Source organism: Dunckerocampus dactyliophorus, chromosome 10 (assembly GCF_027744805.1).
Source record: "Dunckerocampus dactyliophorus isolate RoL2022-P2 chromosome 10, RoL_Ddac_1.1, whole genome shotgun sequence".
NCBI lineage: Eukaryota > Metazoa > Chordata > Actinopteri > Syngnathiformes > Syngnathidae > Dunckerocampus > Dunckerocampus dactyliophorus.
This window is the reverse complement of record NC_072828.1, coordinates 31861386-31878231: the sequence shown is the minus strand read 5'-3', so window position 1 is coordinate 31878231 and position 16846 is coordinate 31861386. Positions and strand designations below refer to the sequence as shown.

Genomic DNA, 16846 nt, shown 5'->3' with positions numbered 1-16846 from the left:
TGAGGGATGTCCGCCCCAACATCTGCATCCGTTTGACGACCCCGCACCACCTGAAGCTCCGGTGTTCCACTGAATGAAAAAGCACCCCAGATCATGATGGCTCCCCCTCCACTGTGCCGGGTAGAAAACATCTCAGGTGGGATCTCCTTGTCATGCCAGTAACGTTGGAAGCTATCTGGACCGTCAAGGTTACATTTTATCTCATCAGAGAATAATTTTTCCACCTTTCAATGTCCCATGTTTGATGCTCCCTGGCAAAGTCTAAACGAGCACTTTTGTGGCGTTGAAGGAGACGAGGCCTTTGAATTCCTTTTTTGTTTTTGAAAGCCTTTTCCCGCAGATGGCGTCTGATGGTTATTGCGCTGCAGTTGGCACCAGTAAGGACCTTCATCTGGGTGGAAGACCGCCCTGTGTCTGGATGGACAGCCAATGGGATCCTCCGGCTCAGCGCAGGTGTGATGTTTTTGGGTCTACCACTTGACTTTTTTGTTCCATAATGCTCAGGATCTTTCCAAAACTTAGAATGACTGATTTCCTGCTCCCAACCTCAGCAGCCATGGCACGCTGCGAGAGGCCTTGCTTATGCAGCTCCACAATCCCACCACGTTGAAAAAGAGAAAGCTTCTTAGCTTTACCATCAGGAGGGCATGACAGTGGGAATGATGACACTACATCAACATTTGGAGCACATTTGGGCTTTTATAGCCTGTGGTCTTAAACTTTTGATCAGCTGATAAACAGCCTATTTCAGATTTTTTGTTTAAATGACAAGTTCCAAATGTTTTTTGTCTCACTCTCCCTTCTTGTTTTTGCGTATTGTAGCTCTTCTTAAAACCTCATTAAGATCCAAATGTGCAAAATGCTAATTCTAGCAATTTTTCAACTGGTCTTAAGATTTTCATCAGGTCTGTATTAATTACGCCAACGTTAGCAGATGAATTGGTCACATCAGTCCTTGTTGAATACTCAATGAATACTTGAATACTTTTATATTACATTTGCTGGAGGGATAAGCAATGTGAGGCATCAATCAACTGCAAGAAAACACGTCCTTATTTTAGCAAAAAGGAAAAAGTTGCCACAAAACATGTCAACGCTGCCACCCAGTGGTCATCACGAGGTACAGCAAGCCTCGAGAACACTGATGCAACGCAGTTGACCTAGTACTTATTTGTTCTACATAATGAGTATAATGAATGCTTTGACTTTAAAATGGCGGTGAATGAAGGGATCAGTGTTGTATGTACAGGGCGAGTGAGTCTTTAGTAGTAGACTTGCATGCTCATCACTGACTCTAACCCAGGGGTGGGCAAACTTTTTGACTCATGGCCGCACTGAGTTAACAAAATTGGCCGGGGGGCCAGACTATATATTTGACACATGCACTCTATTTTCTGCTTATAATTATATAATTATAATGTAAGTCCAGTTGAACTTACAGTATACTGTAGTGTCATACAATCTGTTATATACATATGTGCTTGTGTCCCTTTTTTTCAGGAGCGCTTTAAATATCAAACCATATCAAATAATAAAATTACATTTTATAGTTTTTTTTTTTACTGAATAAGACACCCGGAATGTTCTTGAATAAAGGATGTGATATACAATATGAACTATGAATGCTAAAACATTGACTGTTAAAGAGCATGTGAATGTCCCTCCGTTTTTACTTCCCAGACAGTGCAGTGGGTAGGTTAAGTTGTGTGACACAATTTCTTTACTTGTGTTTGCTTGGCACTGTGGGTGAGGTAGTTGTCTGGATCGCTGCATGTGAAAAGCTACTTCAACCATCAATAGGTTGTCTCAGATTAACTCTGACTACTAGCAAGTCATGTTGCCAGCTTGTACTGTATGTTAAAGGTTTAATTACTTTGGAAGCAACTGGCGGGCCAGATTCAAATGCTTGGCGGGCCGCATGTGGCCCCCAGGCTGTAGTTTGCCCACCCCTGCTAAAGTAAAATAATATGACATCAAACGCCCCCTTTTACGTGAACGCGCACTAGCACAAAGCAGAGAACCGGACTTGACCCAGTAAGTTGATAACCAGCGTTGAAGTACCGTTTAATTCTGTTACTTCTGGATAATTTAGGTTTTGTTGAGCCGTATCTTGAGCACAAAGCCTGGGTTGGTTGAGTCAGGATACCCCCTACGAGTGACGTCACCATGTTTCCCATCAGGCAACCTTAATAACTGAAGTGATTACGCCACCATGATGGTGGTGTAAAAGCCATTTCTCCTCTGTAGCCTCTCTTCCCTCCTCTTTGGACTGTGTTGCTATCTGACAGGTCGTCAATGATCACACAATTGAAAAGGTGTTTGCATTGTATGGAAAAATAAGAGCAATATATTTGGTTACAGTGCTGGACTCTACATCCACAAGGCCACACCCCTCTAGAAAGTGAAAGTTAAGTTTGTGTGAGAGAGTTACGAGAACACACCTTTTGTGTGTCTGCTTCTTCCAGTTTTTTTCCTGTCATATTTAAGTGTTGCACAACTCGATTGTGCTATGTGAGTTTGTGCCAAGAAGGCCTGCTATTCGAGTGACCATGCAATGAGCTATTTGAGTGAATTTGAAGGTGTAATGACAATAACGAGTACTGTGTGTGGACTGTAGTGAGCCTTTCTGACCACAAGGTCCAGGGCCAAATTTTTGTCCTAGTCCGCCACTGTCGACAAACAAACAAAAACAAAATTCAACAGACTTCAATGTACTGCAAATTTGATGTGACAATACGCTTGATTCATTGCTGCTCCATGAAGACCCGTCAGCTGCTCCCAAATGCTGCTGCTTGAGTGCAGACTAAAACTAGAAGAGGCCTTTTTTTCTCCTGTATCCCAAAGCAACCAAGCACATTCACTTGTCGAGGTTGAGGCAAGGACTCTGTTTCATCTGTTTTTCATCCAGTTTGTCAGGGATGAAAGTGTAAACATCCATAACGCGTTTCTCCGTCTCTCCACTGTAGTTGGTGCTCGTACTTCCAATATCATCATCTGTTAATGACGATTATTTTGCCAAAAATAGACCTGTGTTTTCATGCTTCCTTGTCCTTGCACTTTTTACAACTTCCAACTTCCTTTATACCAATCCCAAAGAAGAAAAGTTGGAGCAGAACTCACATGGCAACATGTTTAATTATCTTACTTTCTTTCCACAACAAGTTAAACACACTCAGAGATAAGCTGAATTTTATGAACAATGACTGGTGTCCAAAGTGCATATTGTACAAAATGAAATTAGTTGATTATGTAAGATATAAAATACTATTTAGCTTTGTCAGCTATACCACAAAGCTGAGATGCGGATGTTTTGTTCAGCTAGCTTAGCATGTTGGCATCTTTCATGTGTAAACCTGCCTTAGCTGGAAAAAGTTTGGACTTGAAATGAAATGTTCATTGACGTGATTGGATAATCATCCATGGTGGCTGACAATGAAGCATCCATCATGTGGATGAAGTCGTCTGAAAGCCAGACAGTCCTGCGGCGTGGTTTACTGCGGTGGCGTCACCAATACACTTGTGTTTCTTAACCTGCTTCCGGTAAGCAAATCTTTTATCACACACATTGCAACTGAACGGTTTCTCTCCGGTGTGCGTTCTCATGTGTATCCTCATGTCCTCCTTCCGGGAGAAGTTCTTCATGCACACGGAGCAGGGAAAACGTTTCTCCCCAGTGTGTGTTCGCATGTGTCTCACCATGTCTCCCTTTAGAGAGAACCTCTTAGCGCACACTGAACAAGAAAATGGTTTCTCCCCGGTGTGTGTTCTTCTGTGGGTTTCCAATTCTGTTTTGGTAATGAATCGTTTGGCACAAAAGGAGCAAGCGAAGTGTTTCCCTGCGGTGTGTCGTCTCATGTGCGTCATCAGGGATTTCTCCGAAGGGAATCTTTTGGAACAAGTCGAACAGTTGAAGGGTTTCTCTTCCATGTGAGTGACCACGTGTATCTTCATGTCTGACTTTCTGGCAAATCTTTTAGAACAAACTGTGCAAGCAAAGGGTTTCTCTCCAGTGTGCGTTCTCATGTGTCTTTTCAGATCCCCTTTGTGGACAAACGTTCTCTCACATTCGGAACATTCCACCCGCTCGCTGTCAGCGTGATGTCCTATATCACCTCTGGAGTCCTTCTTGCTTGCCAAAGGGTGTTTGGCGTTGTCGCTGGGATCGGTCTCAGGAGAGCGAGACAGCGTGTTGTCCGCATCTGACAGTGGAGCAAAGTTGCTCGTTGTTTGTGATCCTCCACCAGCTTCTGCTGTCACGTGTCCAGTTGGAGGCTCCGCCCCTCTGTTGTCCTGAAGCCGTGAGGACTGAGCTTCCTCCTCTTCATTCTTCACAGGCACACCAGTCAATGTGAACTTGGAGACGTCAGCCTCCTCCAGCCCTTCAAGCTGCTCCCACACTTCCTCTTCTTTAATTTGGGGGCGCTGTGGCTCCTGCAGCCTCACACTGGAGCTCCACACCTGCTGCTCAGAGAAAGCCTCATCTTCGCTTCCCACCAACACCTGCTGGATGTCCCCAGTGCACTTGTGTCTTTTAAGCAGGCCCTTACTAATGAAGCTTTTGTCACACAAGTTGCAGTTGAAAGGTTTCTCCCCAGTGTGTCTCCTCATGTGGACGACCATGTCTCCCTTGTTTAAGAACCCTTTGGAACACACCGAACACGTAAAGGGTCTGTCCCCAGTGTGGATCGCCACGTGTCTTTCCATTTCTGCTTTTGTAGCAAACCTTTTAGCGCAAAATGGGCAATGAAAAGGTTTCTCTGTGGAGTGTCTTATCATGTGTTTCACCAGATAGATCCTCAATGGGAATCTTTTAGCACAAATTAAACATTTAAAAGGTTTCTCGTTGGTGTGTAATGCCATGTGAACCTTCATGTTTGACCTGGTAGGAAATCTTTTGGCGCAAACGGAACAGCTGAAAGGTTTCTCCCCAGTGTGTGTCCTCAGGTGACGAGTCAAACCGCCCTTGCGGACAAATGTCTTCCCACACTGGGAGCACGTAAAGCGTTTGCGGCCCGTCTCGCCTTCAGAGTCCTTTGGAGGTTCTTTGTCGCTGTGGTCCGTCTCAGAAGAGCGTGACACGATGTCGTCCACGTCTGACAGCGGGGCCAAGTTGCCGCCGCCCTGCGAGCCTCTGTCTGCTTCTGTTGTCATGTAGCTTTCCATCTCTGCTTTTGTGGCAAATATTTTAGCACAAAGCGAGGAAGCTGAAGGTTTCTCTGCAACGTGTCGTCTCGCGTGTATGCTCAAATATTTCTGGACCGGGAAGCTTTTAGCGCAGATGGAACATTTAAAGGGATGCTCGCTGGTGTGTGTCGCCATGTGTAACTTCATGTCTGACTTCCTGCTAAATTTTTTGGTGCAAACGGAGCATGAGAAAGGTTTCTCTCCGGTGTGCGTTCTCATGTGTACTGTCAAATGACCCTTATGACTGAATGTTTTCCCACATTCACAGCACTTCACCTGTTTGTTCGCATCGCCTTTAGAGTCCTTGTTACTCTCCAAGGGTTCTTTAGTGGCGAGACTGTCATGTGTTTGTGATCCTCCAGCTTCTGCTGTCACGTGTCCAGTTGGAGGCTCCACCCCTCTGTTGCCCTGAAGCTGTGAGGACTGAGCTTCCTCCTCTTCATTCTTCACAGATACCCCAGTCAATGCGAACTTGGTGACATCAGCCTCCCGCACTTCCTCCTCTTCTTCTTTAATGTGGGGGGGCTTCTCCACCGACACCTGCTGGATGTCTGCAGGACAACAAGAGAGAGAGAGAGAGAGAAAGATACTTTATTAATCTCCAAGAGAAATGCACTACACTCAAAGGAAATGTGATTAAATGAGAAGGCTTCATTGTAATACGCTTTCACCATAAATAACAATTTTATTTTGCGTCCACAGTGGATGCCAATCACACAAGTATTAATTTTATTTCCACTGGTGGACCTGAAGGAGGTTCTAAGTAGAGATTCAAAAATCAAAAAGAAGAAATGGGAGTGACACAGAAAAGCAATTTATTACAGAGAAGCATTCAATTGAAATCGGCTGTTGATGAAAAGTTGAAGATCACAGCCTTTAAAAGACAAAGTTGGTAATTGAATGTGATTTAGTGTCATGTATTCACACTGTCATCATCTCTTGATGGCAAAGGCAAAAATGCTTTCTCTCTTTGATTGTTGAGCTGCGTAAGTGAGGCCTCTCTCTCGCAGCGCGCCATTGCTGCTGAGGTGGGACGCAGTAAGACAGTCACTTCTGAAAAACATCCTGAGGCTCATGGAACAAAAAAGTCAAGTGGTAGACCCACAAAATGAGGGATCCCATTGGCTGTCCGTCAAGACACGGGACCATCCTTGGCCCAAATGAAGGCTGTTACTGGTGCCAAGTGCAGACTCGAGTCCAGAGAAGAAGCAACATCTTCAAAGGCCTGGTCTCCTTCAAGGTTTGGAATTAGCAGGAGAGCACCAAACATGGGAGATTGAAAGGTGGAAGAAAGTTTTATTCTCCCTTGACGGTCCTGATGGCTTCCAACGTTACTGGCATGACAAAGAGATCCCACCTAAGATGGTTTCTACCATCATGATCCTTCAATGGAACAATGGAGCTTCGGGTCATGCAGGGCCGTCAAACGGCAGCGGCTATGTGGTTGAAGGCCCTGGTCTGTGTGGTAATGACTTAGCTTTTTCAACAGGACAACGCTGCACTTCACAAAGAGGAATAAGCTCACTCTTTTGGACCGTCCTGCATGTCCCCCTCATCTAAACCCAATGGAGAACATTTGGAGATGGATTTACAAAAATAGACATGAGTTCTAGACAGTGAAGCCATCTTCAGCACCTGGAGCAACATTGCCACTAGCCTCCTGGAAACACTGCCATCAAGCATGAACAAGAATGATTATTTGCAATAAATCGCTTTTTAGTCTCCCTCATTTATTTCCCTTCTCATGGCGACAGCAGTTCATTCACATTGTGTCCGTTTCCACAAGACTCCACATTTAACAGTATTTTTATTGGCCAATTCTGTTAGAAAATGATCCTGGATTGCAGCAGTAGAGAAACACTTGCCCTGTATTTTCATTTGAGGTCCCTCCTGGATTTTATTAGACTCATGAAAGGAATCATCCAATCAAATGTATTAATTTCATCGTTGCAGCTCTATTCCAATGTAAGTCGCTGTGACATTTTGGGGAAGGGAGGTTTTGAAAAAAGCACAAGACCTTGTCAATGAATAATAATGCTAAAGGTGCAATAAATAAGAAATAGATGTTTGACTCATTAAAGCTGGAATTGGTCTGTATCAGGTCAGTAAAGTGTAAATTCGACTGATTCCGTAACATGACCATAATGTGCTTTTTTAGGACAAGACAAACTTGATTTTATAAATATCGCTGTTATAACCTTCTTCTTACATATTATTTCATAATTCTTTGATTCCAGGATGTTGGGATTATGAGCTCAGGTAACCGCTGGTAACTCAGCCAGTACCACTTTTGTACAGCAGGTGGCGTACTGCACCACGGATGGTGAAATGGGGGCTTCACGTCCTGGTGGGCCAAATCACAAAACAGGTGTGTAAATATGGTTGTAAACCAGGCAGGCTGAAGACAACCAATCAGAAAATAGATTACGTAATGGACTACAAAAGCTGTATGAACCAAAAATAGGGCCAAATTGTGGACTTTTACGCTCAAGGTGTAATGGTAGGGGCGTGTTGGCAAAACATTCCAGGTAGTGAAATGAACGGAAGCCTCAAAGCTCGTGTCACACTTCCTGAATCACCTGCTTTGGAGCACGTGTCGTTCATGCACGTCACGTGACTGATTACGCACGCGTTATAGTCACGCGCGTATTTAAATGGACTGATGGCTGTCGTTGCTTGGCCGGGTTATTTTGGCGCTAACTTGTTTTACAATAACCACCTTGTCATGACAGTACTGGGCAGTAATGGCGACCTGTGCTTCACTCCTTGCTTTGACTTCACTCTTCCACCAGATGTCGCTAATGTTGCTTTTCACTGAAGCACCAAAGCTCCCAAATCTCTGTAAACGTTGTGGATGTTGGAAATACAGTAAACAATAACCAGTGTCAATGTCAACGTTATGCATGTTCCAAATAAAGTCAACCATAACCAATCTGTTCCCATACAATTTGAAAGAAAGCCTCAAAGCTTCATGAGGCTCCACCCCATCTCTACAAAATGCGTACAGTGGTGCCCCAGTTAGCACCTTTTTCATTTAACATCCAAAGTCTTGTCTTGCGTTTGCCCGCTTGGTTAGTGTTAGCTGGGCAGGATGTAGTGGAAGTGCTCATCAACAATAAAGAATAACAACATAATCAAGTGAGCTAACATTGCCAAGGGAGTGACAGTGTTGACTAAACACAGAGCACAAACCATGGAAGGTGTTCAAAAGTTGTTGCTGTTGTGGATCAACGGCTCACGGGAGCTAGCCGGACTAACTTGTTGTCAGTGCGAGGCTGCTGGCTCTAACACGGAAAACGCCTCAACGAGTGAGTCTGTTGACGAAGTTAAAGCAAGCAGAGGCTGCTTCCAAAACGTATCATCTCCTCTTATCCCCCACCCTCTTTGCAAAAACAGCTACAAGTCATGTTAAATGTTCACTTGTCCATTCATTTGGAATTTGTATTTATTTTTGCATCATTTTTGGGTGTCTGGAGCAAATGACTTGGATTTACATTATCTGCTTTATCTTGGGTTTGAGTTTTGGTTTCAGTCAGACCTACTGGAACGGACTAATTACGCTAAGCAAGGCACCACCTTAGTTTGGGTGGCTACCTGTCTAGCCATGCCCATTATAACAAGTGTAAACATTTATGTCCCGTGAGGGCAAATCAGTTACAGCGGAACCTCCGTTAGCATACGCACCAGCTATGTCTTTCTCAGTTTACAAGTAAAATTCAGGCATAAATGTTGCCTCGGTCGTGCATTTTCCAATTAGCATACAATACGGCGCAAGACCTGTCGTGTTATTAATACACTGCATGAGCCCAAATGTGTTCACAGTGTATTCTTATCACCAAACGTCCCTGTTAGCTTGTTAGCATGGAATGGGAAGTCATTGTTCCCCAGTTCCGTGGCCCATCTATGATGTCATCAGCGCTTGACTGTGTAGTTCTTTGCTAACTAACAGCTCAACCACAAGCCTCTGCTTTTCTTATTGATCACGGCTGGAAAAAAAAAGCCACCATGGAAGCAAAGACAGTTGCAAGTGGCAGCATTTTCAGAAGATGGTGAGAAACACGAGTGAGGTCACGAAATATCTCAGAGCGAAGCACTGCTCGTCATCACCGTCTTTGTCGACTATCATGTCTTCAGTGAAGGTAAAAGTCAACTTAAATGCTCATTTGTCCCTTTCTTTCATCATTTAGATACATTTCCAACTGTTTTATGCATATAAAAATATCATTGTACAACTCAAGTGTACAAGTGTTTTGTGTTTATGTTTTTGACCGTCTAGAAGGGATGAACTGACTGGCATGATCTCTTATGGGAAAACTGGACTGGGTTAGAGTATGTTTGGCTTTGAGGAAGGGATCGATGATGCTAATGGAGGTTTATGGGATTTACTTGTTTTTGCTGGATAACTCACCCTTTTCTTTGTAATAAACTGCTAGACCCTACTTGACTGGGCTCTACGTCTCATTTTGCCTTATTGGACTGTGTGCTTTTTTTGGGACTTGGGCTCTGGCAGCCTGGTGACTCCATCCAGCTCATCCTCTCCGGAGGAGCTTGAATTCTTCCTAAAGGTCCTTTAAAGGGTCCCTGACATGACAGATCAACTTTGCTTAAATATTGGATGTAATTATGTTCTCCATTGTTCCATTTTTGAAAGCCATGAGCAAAAATGATATTTATAGTTGATGGCGCCAGCCATGAGGACGTAGCTTTCAGCTCAGCCTCATTTCCAGAAGTGACGTCATCGGGGTGGCACCTCTCAGCTAAAGCAGAGTAAACAAACGCTTCTCCAGGTTGATGGTGGACTTGGTTCAGTATATTTTTCATCCAAATAGTAGTCATGACAAAATGTCGTATTGCTGCTGGATGTTCATAGTATCCCAGTGATACTGTAAGTTTTTCTTTTCCAAAAGAGGAAGCTTTACGACAACAATGGATCAAGCAAGTGTCGAGAAAGAGATAGATGGACGCCCACTTCGAGTTCTGTTCTTTGCAGTGACCATTTCACTGATAACTGCTATGAACAAACACCTTTACAAGAAGCATTTGGCTTGAAATTATGCTATAAACGCCTTTTGTAAAAGGATATTCTGCCGGTGCACAGGAAAAAGAAACACGCCAACAAAGAAAAACTACAGTGCCTATCATAAGTATTCACCCCCTAAGACATTGCTTACTCTCTTGTTCCAACTTTGACGTAGTACAGTGCCTATCATAAATATTCACCCCCTTTGATGGTTTACCCTTTTGTTGCTTTCATAAATCAATCATGGTCAGTAAAATTTATCTTTTTTAATAAAAAAAAAATATTGGAAAAAAAAACTCTTTAATGTCAAAGTGAAAACAGATTTCTATAAAGTAATGTTAATGAAAGAAAATTATATAAATGAAAATAATTGTTTGCATAATTATTCACCCCCTTTTTAATTTAATAATCTAATTCAATAGAGTTCCATCAAATTGTTGCCAATAGTCTCACAATTAGTGAAATGAAGATCACCTGAGTGGTGTGGGTGTGTTTCAAGTGACTGAGTTGTAAAACACCTGTATCTGAAGGGTCCAGAGAGTGGTTGATCAGTATTCCTGGCTACCATTACACCATGAAGACAGAAGAACACTCTAAGCAACTCAGGGAAAGGGTTATTGAGAAGTACAATTCAGGGGATGGTTACAAAAACATTTCCAAGGCACTGAACATCTGTAACTTGAAGGCTGTTCCAAGACCCCACTTTGGAAAGGCCGACCACATCTCCATATTCCTTTATCCAACCTACAGACAACTCCTAAAGCAAGCTCCCTCTGTAAGTACAGCAGTTAAAGTGTGGAATGACAAAACTGATCAAGTACTTCAGGACTGCTTTGGCTGCACAAACTGGGATGTATTTAGAACTGCAGCGGGGAGGGAAGATTGTACTGTTGATTTGGATGAATATGCTTCTAGTAGTAGTAGTAGTAGTAGTAGTACTTTATTAATCCCACAGCAGGGAAATTCACCTGTTACAGCAGCAAGCAAGTAGCTGATGTGCTTGCTGACATATTTAACCTGTCGCTTGCACAAGCATCTGTACCGACCTGCTTTAAGTCCACCACCATAGTGCCCGTACCCAAGAAGAGCAACGTGACCTGCTTGAATGACTATCGCCCTATAGCACTCACTCCTATTGTAATGAAGTGCTTTGAAAGAAGAGTCATGACCCCATATCAAAAAGAACATCCCGGCCACTGTGGACCCTCTAGAGTTTGCATATCGCCAGAACCAGTCCACTGATGATGCAGTCAACACTGCCATCCTAACTTTCTCACAGGCAGGCCCCAGTCAGTCAGAGTCCACAATCGCACATCCAGCTCAAGAATTGTGAGCACTGGGACCCCACAGGGGTGTGTGCTGAGTCCGCTCCTCTACACGCTCTTCACCTATGATTGCGTGGCCTCCCAGAACAACACCAGCCATCGGCCTGATCACTGGTGGTGTTGAAACATCATACAGAAGAGAGGTGGCGGACCTCATAGCTTGGTGTCGTGATAACAATCTCCTTCTCAATACAGATAAGACTAAAGAAATGATCATTGACCCAAGAACAAGGGAAAAGGAGCCGCATAGACCCCTGTTTATTGATGAGACTGAGGTGGAGAGGGTGAAAACCTTTAAGTTCCTTGGCACACACATCAGCGAGGACCTCACCTGGTCTCACAACACCCAACAAATCATGAAGAAGTCCCAAAGGAGACTGTACTTCCTGAGAAGACTGAGGAAATTTGGCATGTCCACCACAATCCTGAGTTGCTTCTACAGATGCACTATGGAAAGGGTCCTTACCGCCTCCATCACTGTTTGGTACGGTAACTGTACAACACGTGATAGGAAGGCACTCCAGCGGGTGATCAAGACCTTACAGAACATTGTTGGGGCAGCCCTCCCCTCACTGTAAGACATTTATAAAACTAGAGTCCTACGAAGAACACACAACCTCATCAAGGACAGCACACATCCACAACACTCATTATTCACACTCCTACCGTCAGGCAGACGCTACAGGAGTTTGAAGTCCAGGACCACAAGGCTGGCGAACAGCTTTTACCCACAGGCCATCAGGCTTCTCAACGAAGCAATCACACACGCCGCACGCAACACACGCACACACTCATAGCACTTTATTTATTTGTTTATTTATTTATTTATCTGTATTATTTATCTGTATTAATGTCTCTTCTGTTGTTGTTGCTTAATTTATTGGTATTTATGTTTCTGATGTTCTTATTCTTTTTCTTCTGTTTTTCTTTCTTTCTTTTTTGGGAGAATCAACAGAATAAGAATTTCATTGCATAGCAGAACCACCTGTTTTACTGTGCATATGACAATAAAACTCTTGAATCTTGAATCCCTCGGAGTTCAGTGAAATCAATTGTTAAGAAATGGAAGGAATATGGCTCCTGTGTGAATCTGCCTAGATCAGGCCGCCCTCGTAGACTGAGTGACCGTGCAAGTAGGAGACTAGTGAGAGAAGCCACCAAGACCCCTACAACTACTCTGAAGGAGTTCCAAGCTTCAGCTGCTGAGATGCATGGAGCAACTGCTGCCCGGGTTCTTCAAAGTCACTTCAAAGTCAAAGCTTTATGGGAGAGTGGCAATGAGAAAGCCACTGTTGAAGAAAAGTCATAATAAAGGCACGTGGAAGACTCCATGGTGAAGTGGAAGAAGATTCTTTGGTCTGATGAGACCAAAATTGAGCTTTTTGGCCATCAGACAAGACGTCATGTTTGGCGGAAACCAAACACTGCACATCACCAAAAACACACCATCCCCACTGTGAAGCATGGTGGTGGCAGCATCATGCTGTGGGGATGTTTCTCAGCAACTGGACCTGGAAGGCTTGTAAAGATAGAGGGTAGAATGAATGCTGCAAAATACACTGAAATCCTGGGGGGACAATCTTTTTCATTCTGCAAGAGAACTACGTCTTGGGAGAAGACTTATTTTCCAGCAAGACAATGATCCAAAACATACTGCAAAAGCTACACAGGAATGGTTAAAAAGAACCAGGTAAATGTTCTGGAGTGGCCGAGTCAAAGCCCAGACCTCAATCCCATAGAGAATTTGTGGCTGGATTTGAAAAGGGCTGTTCATGCCCGATACCCGCACAACCTGACAGAGCTTGAGCAGTTTTGCAAAGAAGAATGGAGCAAAACTGCAGTGGGCAGATGTGCAATACTGATTGAGACCATCCACACAGACTCACTGCTGTGATTGCAGCCAAAGGTGCATCTACTAAATACTGACTTGAAGGGGGTGAATCATTATGCAAACAATTATTTTCATTTATATAATTTTCTTTCATTAACATTACTTTATAAAAATCTGTTTTCACTTTGAAATTAAAGAGTTTTTTCCAATATTTTTTCTGTTAAAAAAGCTAAAATTTATTGACCATGACTGATTTATGAAAGCAATAAAAGGGTAAACCATCAAAGGGGGTGAATATTTATGATAGGCACTGTACTACGTCAAAGTTGGCACAAGAGAGTAAGCAATGTCTTGTTTACATAATGTCTTCTCAACACTATTCCACGATAGCGACAAGGCTGCAAAGCATTACATGTGTTATATAAACATATTTTCACAGCCATATGTTCAGGGGGGGGCTTATGGTGAACATTTATCATGAGCGTGAGGCCACATATACAGTACAAATAAAAGAGGCTATAAAGACCATTTTACACTCATTAAAGGGATAGTTGGGATCAAGTTGTATGACATCCCCATCAGCAGTGTAGTGCGACAATGGTGACTTACCCCCCACTTCGTCACGTGAGCCGTGTTCTGGTCGCATTTCGGAGATGAGGAAAGTAGTTCTGGTTAGTTGGTGGGACCACTTAAGTGAAGAGTTGTGCTTCACATAACAGTATGCATTCAAAAGAGTAATGCATTTGCATCACAACGATGCCTCCTCCAAAAAAATCAGACCTCACAATTGCTCAGCGTTACTTTCTTCCCCGTCGTATCCCTGCGCGGCCATTGTTGAGTATGTGTTCCACAGTGCTTACATGCGCGGGTGAAACGCGACGGTCCCAAACCGACATTTCAGTTTAACGCTTTCTAATCAACATAAAATTGCCATGTTGGTCATTTCGTTTTTAACTCTCCTTTTTAGGAAAATCTAATGTGATTTTTTTCATTCTAGTTGTGTGTTTTCAGTTGTGTTGTTCCAATAAATAACCTTACAACCTTACTTTCACTTGTTTCAAAACGATACAAATATTTACAGAAAAAAGAGTTTTGAGTGGGATAATCTTACAGTACATTAACCGAAATCAAGGTTAGTGGTTCAATTCATTGTGATTTGGATTTTTGCCCCATATAGCACCATGAACTAGAAATGTCATTTTTGCTCATTTACTGTTCACTTTCAAAAATGGAACAATATAGAACATAATTACAAACTATATATAATATTTTTAATGACGAATCACCTCAGGGCCCCTTTAATTTGGCCTGAAAGTTGTATTTTGCTTGGATTAAATTCCATACTGGTCCCATCCAAGGACGTTTTAGTGATGCGATTGTGTGATGGTGTCCCTCTCCTCCTTCAGCAGCCTACACAAGACCACTATGACACAGTAATACTAATACACGAGGAATTACATGGTTTTCAGCACGGGCTTTGTGTAAACACGCTGTTCTGCTTTGCTATCTGCTGTTTAAAGCTGAAACAACGTCGAGTGTGAAAAGACCCACCTTGGCTTTTGAGAACATTGTCCAGCAGTTTGCGTTGTCGCTCGTTCTCCTCTTTGGTTCGGGAAAGTTCCTCGTCGTACTCTTCTATGGTTCTTTCAAATACAACTAATATCTCTTCCACTGCAGCATTTAGTCGCTGCCTCACCAACGTTTTCAGCTTTTGGATTTTGCACATTTTCACACAATTAAAAATCACGTTAGCTGTCTGCTAGCCGTGTGATGCTAACAGGCAGCAGCCTAGCTCTGTTGTCACATAAACTAAGCTAAGCTACTTGACACGGAGGTGTTCTTACTTTGTGGGCTTTCGTTAAGCTTATAAATGTGTCGAGGATGAAAGACAAACAGCAATGAATGCACCGACATCAGCTTTATAAACAGACATCGCTCAGGCGTTCTGCTCAACAATGGCTTGCTAACTTCCTTTTTCCGTCCTCGGTGGCCGATTTACGGCAGTAACACAATTCATCACATTGCATCTTCCGGACGTTCCTCCCCCAAAATATCATTTCTAATATCACTACTTAGCATAATAATCGTTTCACTCCCATTATATTTCCTTTTAATGATATCACCAAATCTGACATCCTTGTCAACGTTTGCATTTGTGAATAAGATTTTTTTTTATTATACTGTCAATGTAATTAAACTTTTGCGAAATAAATGTTCTCAAAACTACAAGGTGTTTATTATTAATTTCTTCCAAAAGGTCAAATGAAAACAGTAACACACAAAAACTCAATCCATTTTCCCCATAAGAAATCACATAATTCATTCGTTCCAGACCCAAAATATCAACAAAAATACATTTGATAGAGAATAGTTGTCGATGCAGAAAACAATGTGAAATCTATCTAAATGAGGATTGAGGTGAATACATGAACTTGCTGAGGAACAAGGTGATGAGTTGTTGACGTTAAAGACTGGTTGCTTCGAGCTGCATGCTTGTTCACTTCAACTTCAGCAGTAGGTAGAATCATTTTCCGTTATGTGTTTCCCTTAATCCCTTCTTCTTCTTCTTCTTCTTTTAGTTTAATGGCGGTTTGCAACCATGACTTAAAAAGGTGCATACCGCCACCTACTGTACCAGAGTATGTAACATGGGCCATAAACAGTATTTTACGTTATATTAACTTAGATAATGAGGAGACTACTTATGCTACTACTAATAATAATCTTAAAACCTTAATCCCTTCCCCTGCAACCTGTGTTAACTAAGAACCATTCCGTCACAATCCTCTTGTAATCGACGCTACCGTGTTTCTCGCCCTCTTTATCAGAGTTCTGCCACTTCTCACTTTCTTTGGCAGCCGTATTTCATTTTAAAAAGAACAGGTCTGTCCCTGATGATCAGAAATAGACAGCTTGTGCTTGAACGCCTCACCGGCCATCAGCGCACTGTGCTTATGGGGTTAGGGTTATAACCCTAACCCCTAACCCCTAGGAGGACAGGTACGGAGTTGTTCATTGTTCTGTGTGTGTTTTAGGAACAAATAAACCACACACAAAAGGAGATGAATAAATGCAATTCAAATAATAAAGTAAAATAATAGATAAAGAATAAAGAAAAATAAACCATGTTACCGGAAGCACGTTTCATTCTTCCAGCAGACAGTCACCAGCGCGTGGAGCCTCCGTTTGACCACTGGTTTGTTGACCGTATGATAACTGACACATATTGTTAGCAATCATTTTTTTTAAAAACCCAGTCTTATAAAAAACAGGGCATACATACAAAACATTTAATAAAGGGACAAACCTGTCATCCTGTCAACTTTTCCCCAAAAATACAATTAAAAAGAATCAGGGTGGAGGAAAGCCTTATGTCATTATTCCAGTGAGAAGACATTTTTCCCTCCATACATCCATTTTCTATACCGCTTCTCCTCTTTGGGGTTGCGGGGGTATGCTGGAGCCAAATGTTTATTTGTCAAATCA

General features: G+C 42.7%; 1 protein-coding gene across 2 annotated transcripts; it reads right to left on the bottom strand.

The window, feature by feature from the left end:
- Positions 1 to 901: 901 nt before the first annotated feature.
- On the bottom strand, positions 902 to 15340 carry LOC129188675 (zinc finger protein 436-like). 2 transcript variants are annotated; one of them, XM_054789550.1, is made up of 3 exons: positions 14912 to 15340; positions 13970 to 13996; positions 902 to 5735 (listed from the first exon to the last, which is right to left on the bottom strand). In XM_054789550.1, the coding sequence occupies exons 1-3, from the start codon at positions 15084 to 15086 to the stop codon at positions 3445 to 3447; spliced, it is 2493 nt and encodes an 830-aa protein (XP_054645525.1). In that variant the 5' UTR covers positions 15087 to 15340; the 3' UTR covers positions 902 to 3444. The 2 variants fall into 2 exon arrangements, with proteins under 2 accessions (XP_054645525.1, XP_054645526.1); XM_054789551.1 differs by lacking the exon at positions 13970 to 13996 and having other exon boundaries at positions 904 to 5735.
- Between the last annotated feature and the right edge of the window lie 1506 nt (positions 15341 to 16846).

Excerpts from the sequence above, each read along its gene's own strand:
- LOC129188675 (XM_054789550.1), bottom strand. The coding sequence starts at position 15,086 with ATGTGCAAAATCCAAAAGCTGAAAACGTTGGTGAGGCAGCGACTAAAT. Across the intron at positions 13,997-14,911 it reads CAATGTTCTCAAAAGCCAAG|AACACGGCTCACGTGACGAA; the intron begins GTGGGTCTTTTC and ends AAATGCGACCAG. Across the intron at positions 5,736-13,969 it reads CTCACGTGACGAAGTGGGGG|ACATCCAGCAGGTGTCGGTG; the intron begins GTAAGTCACCAT and ends GTTGTCCTGCAG.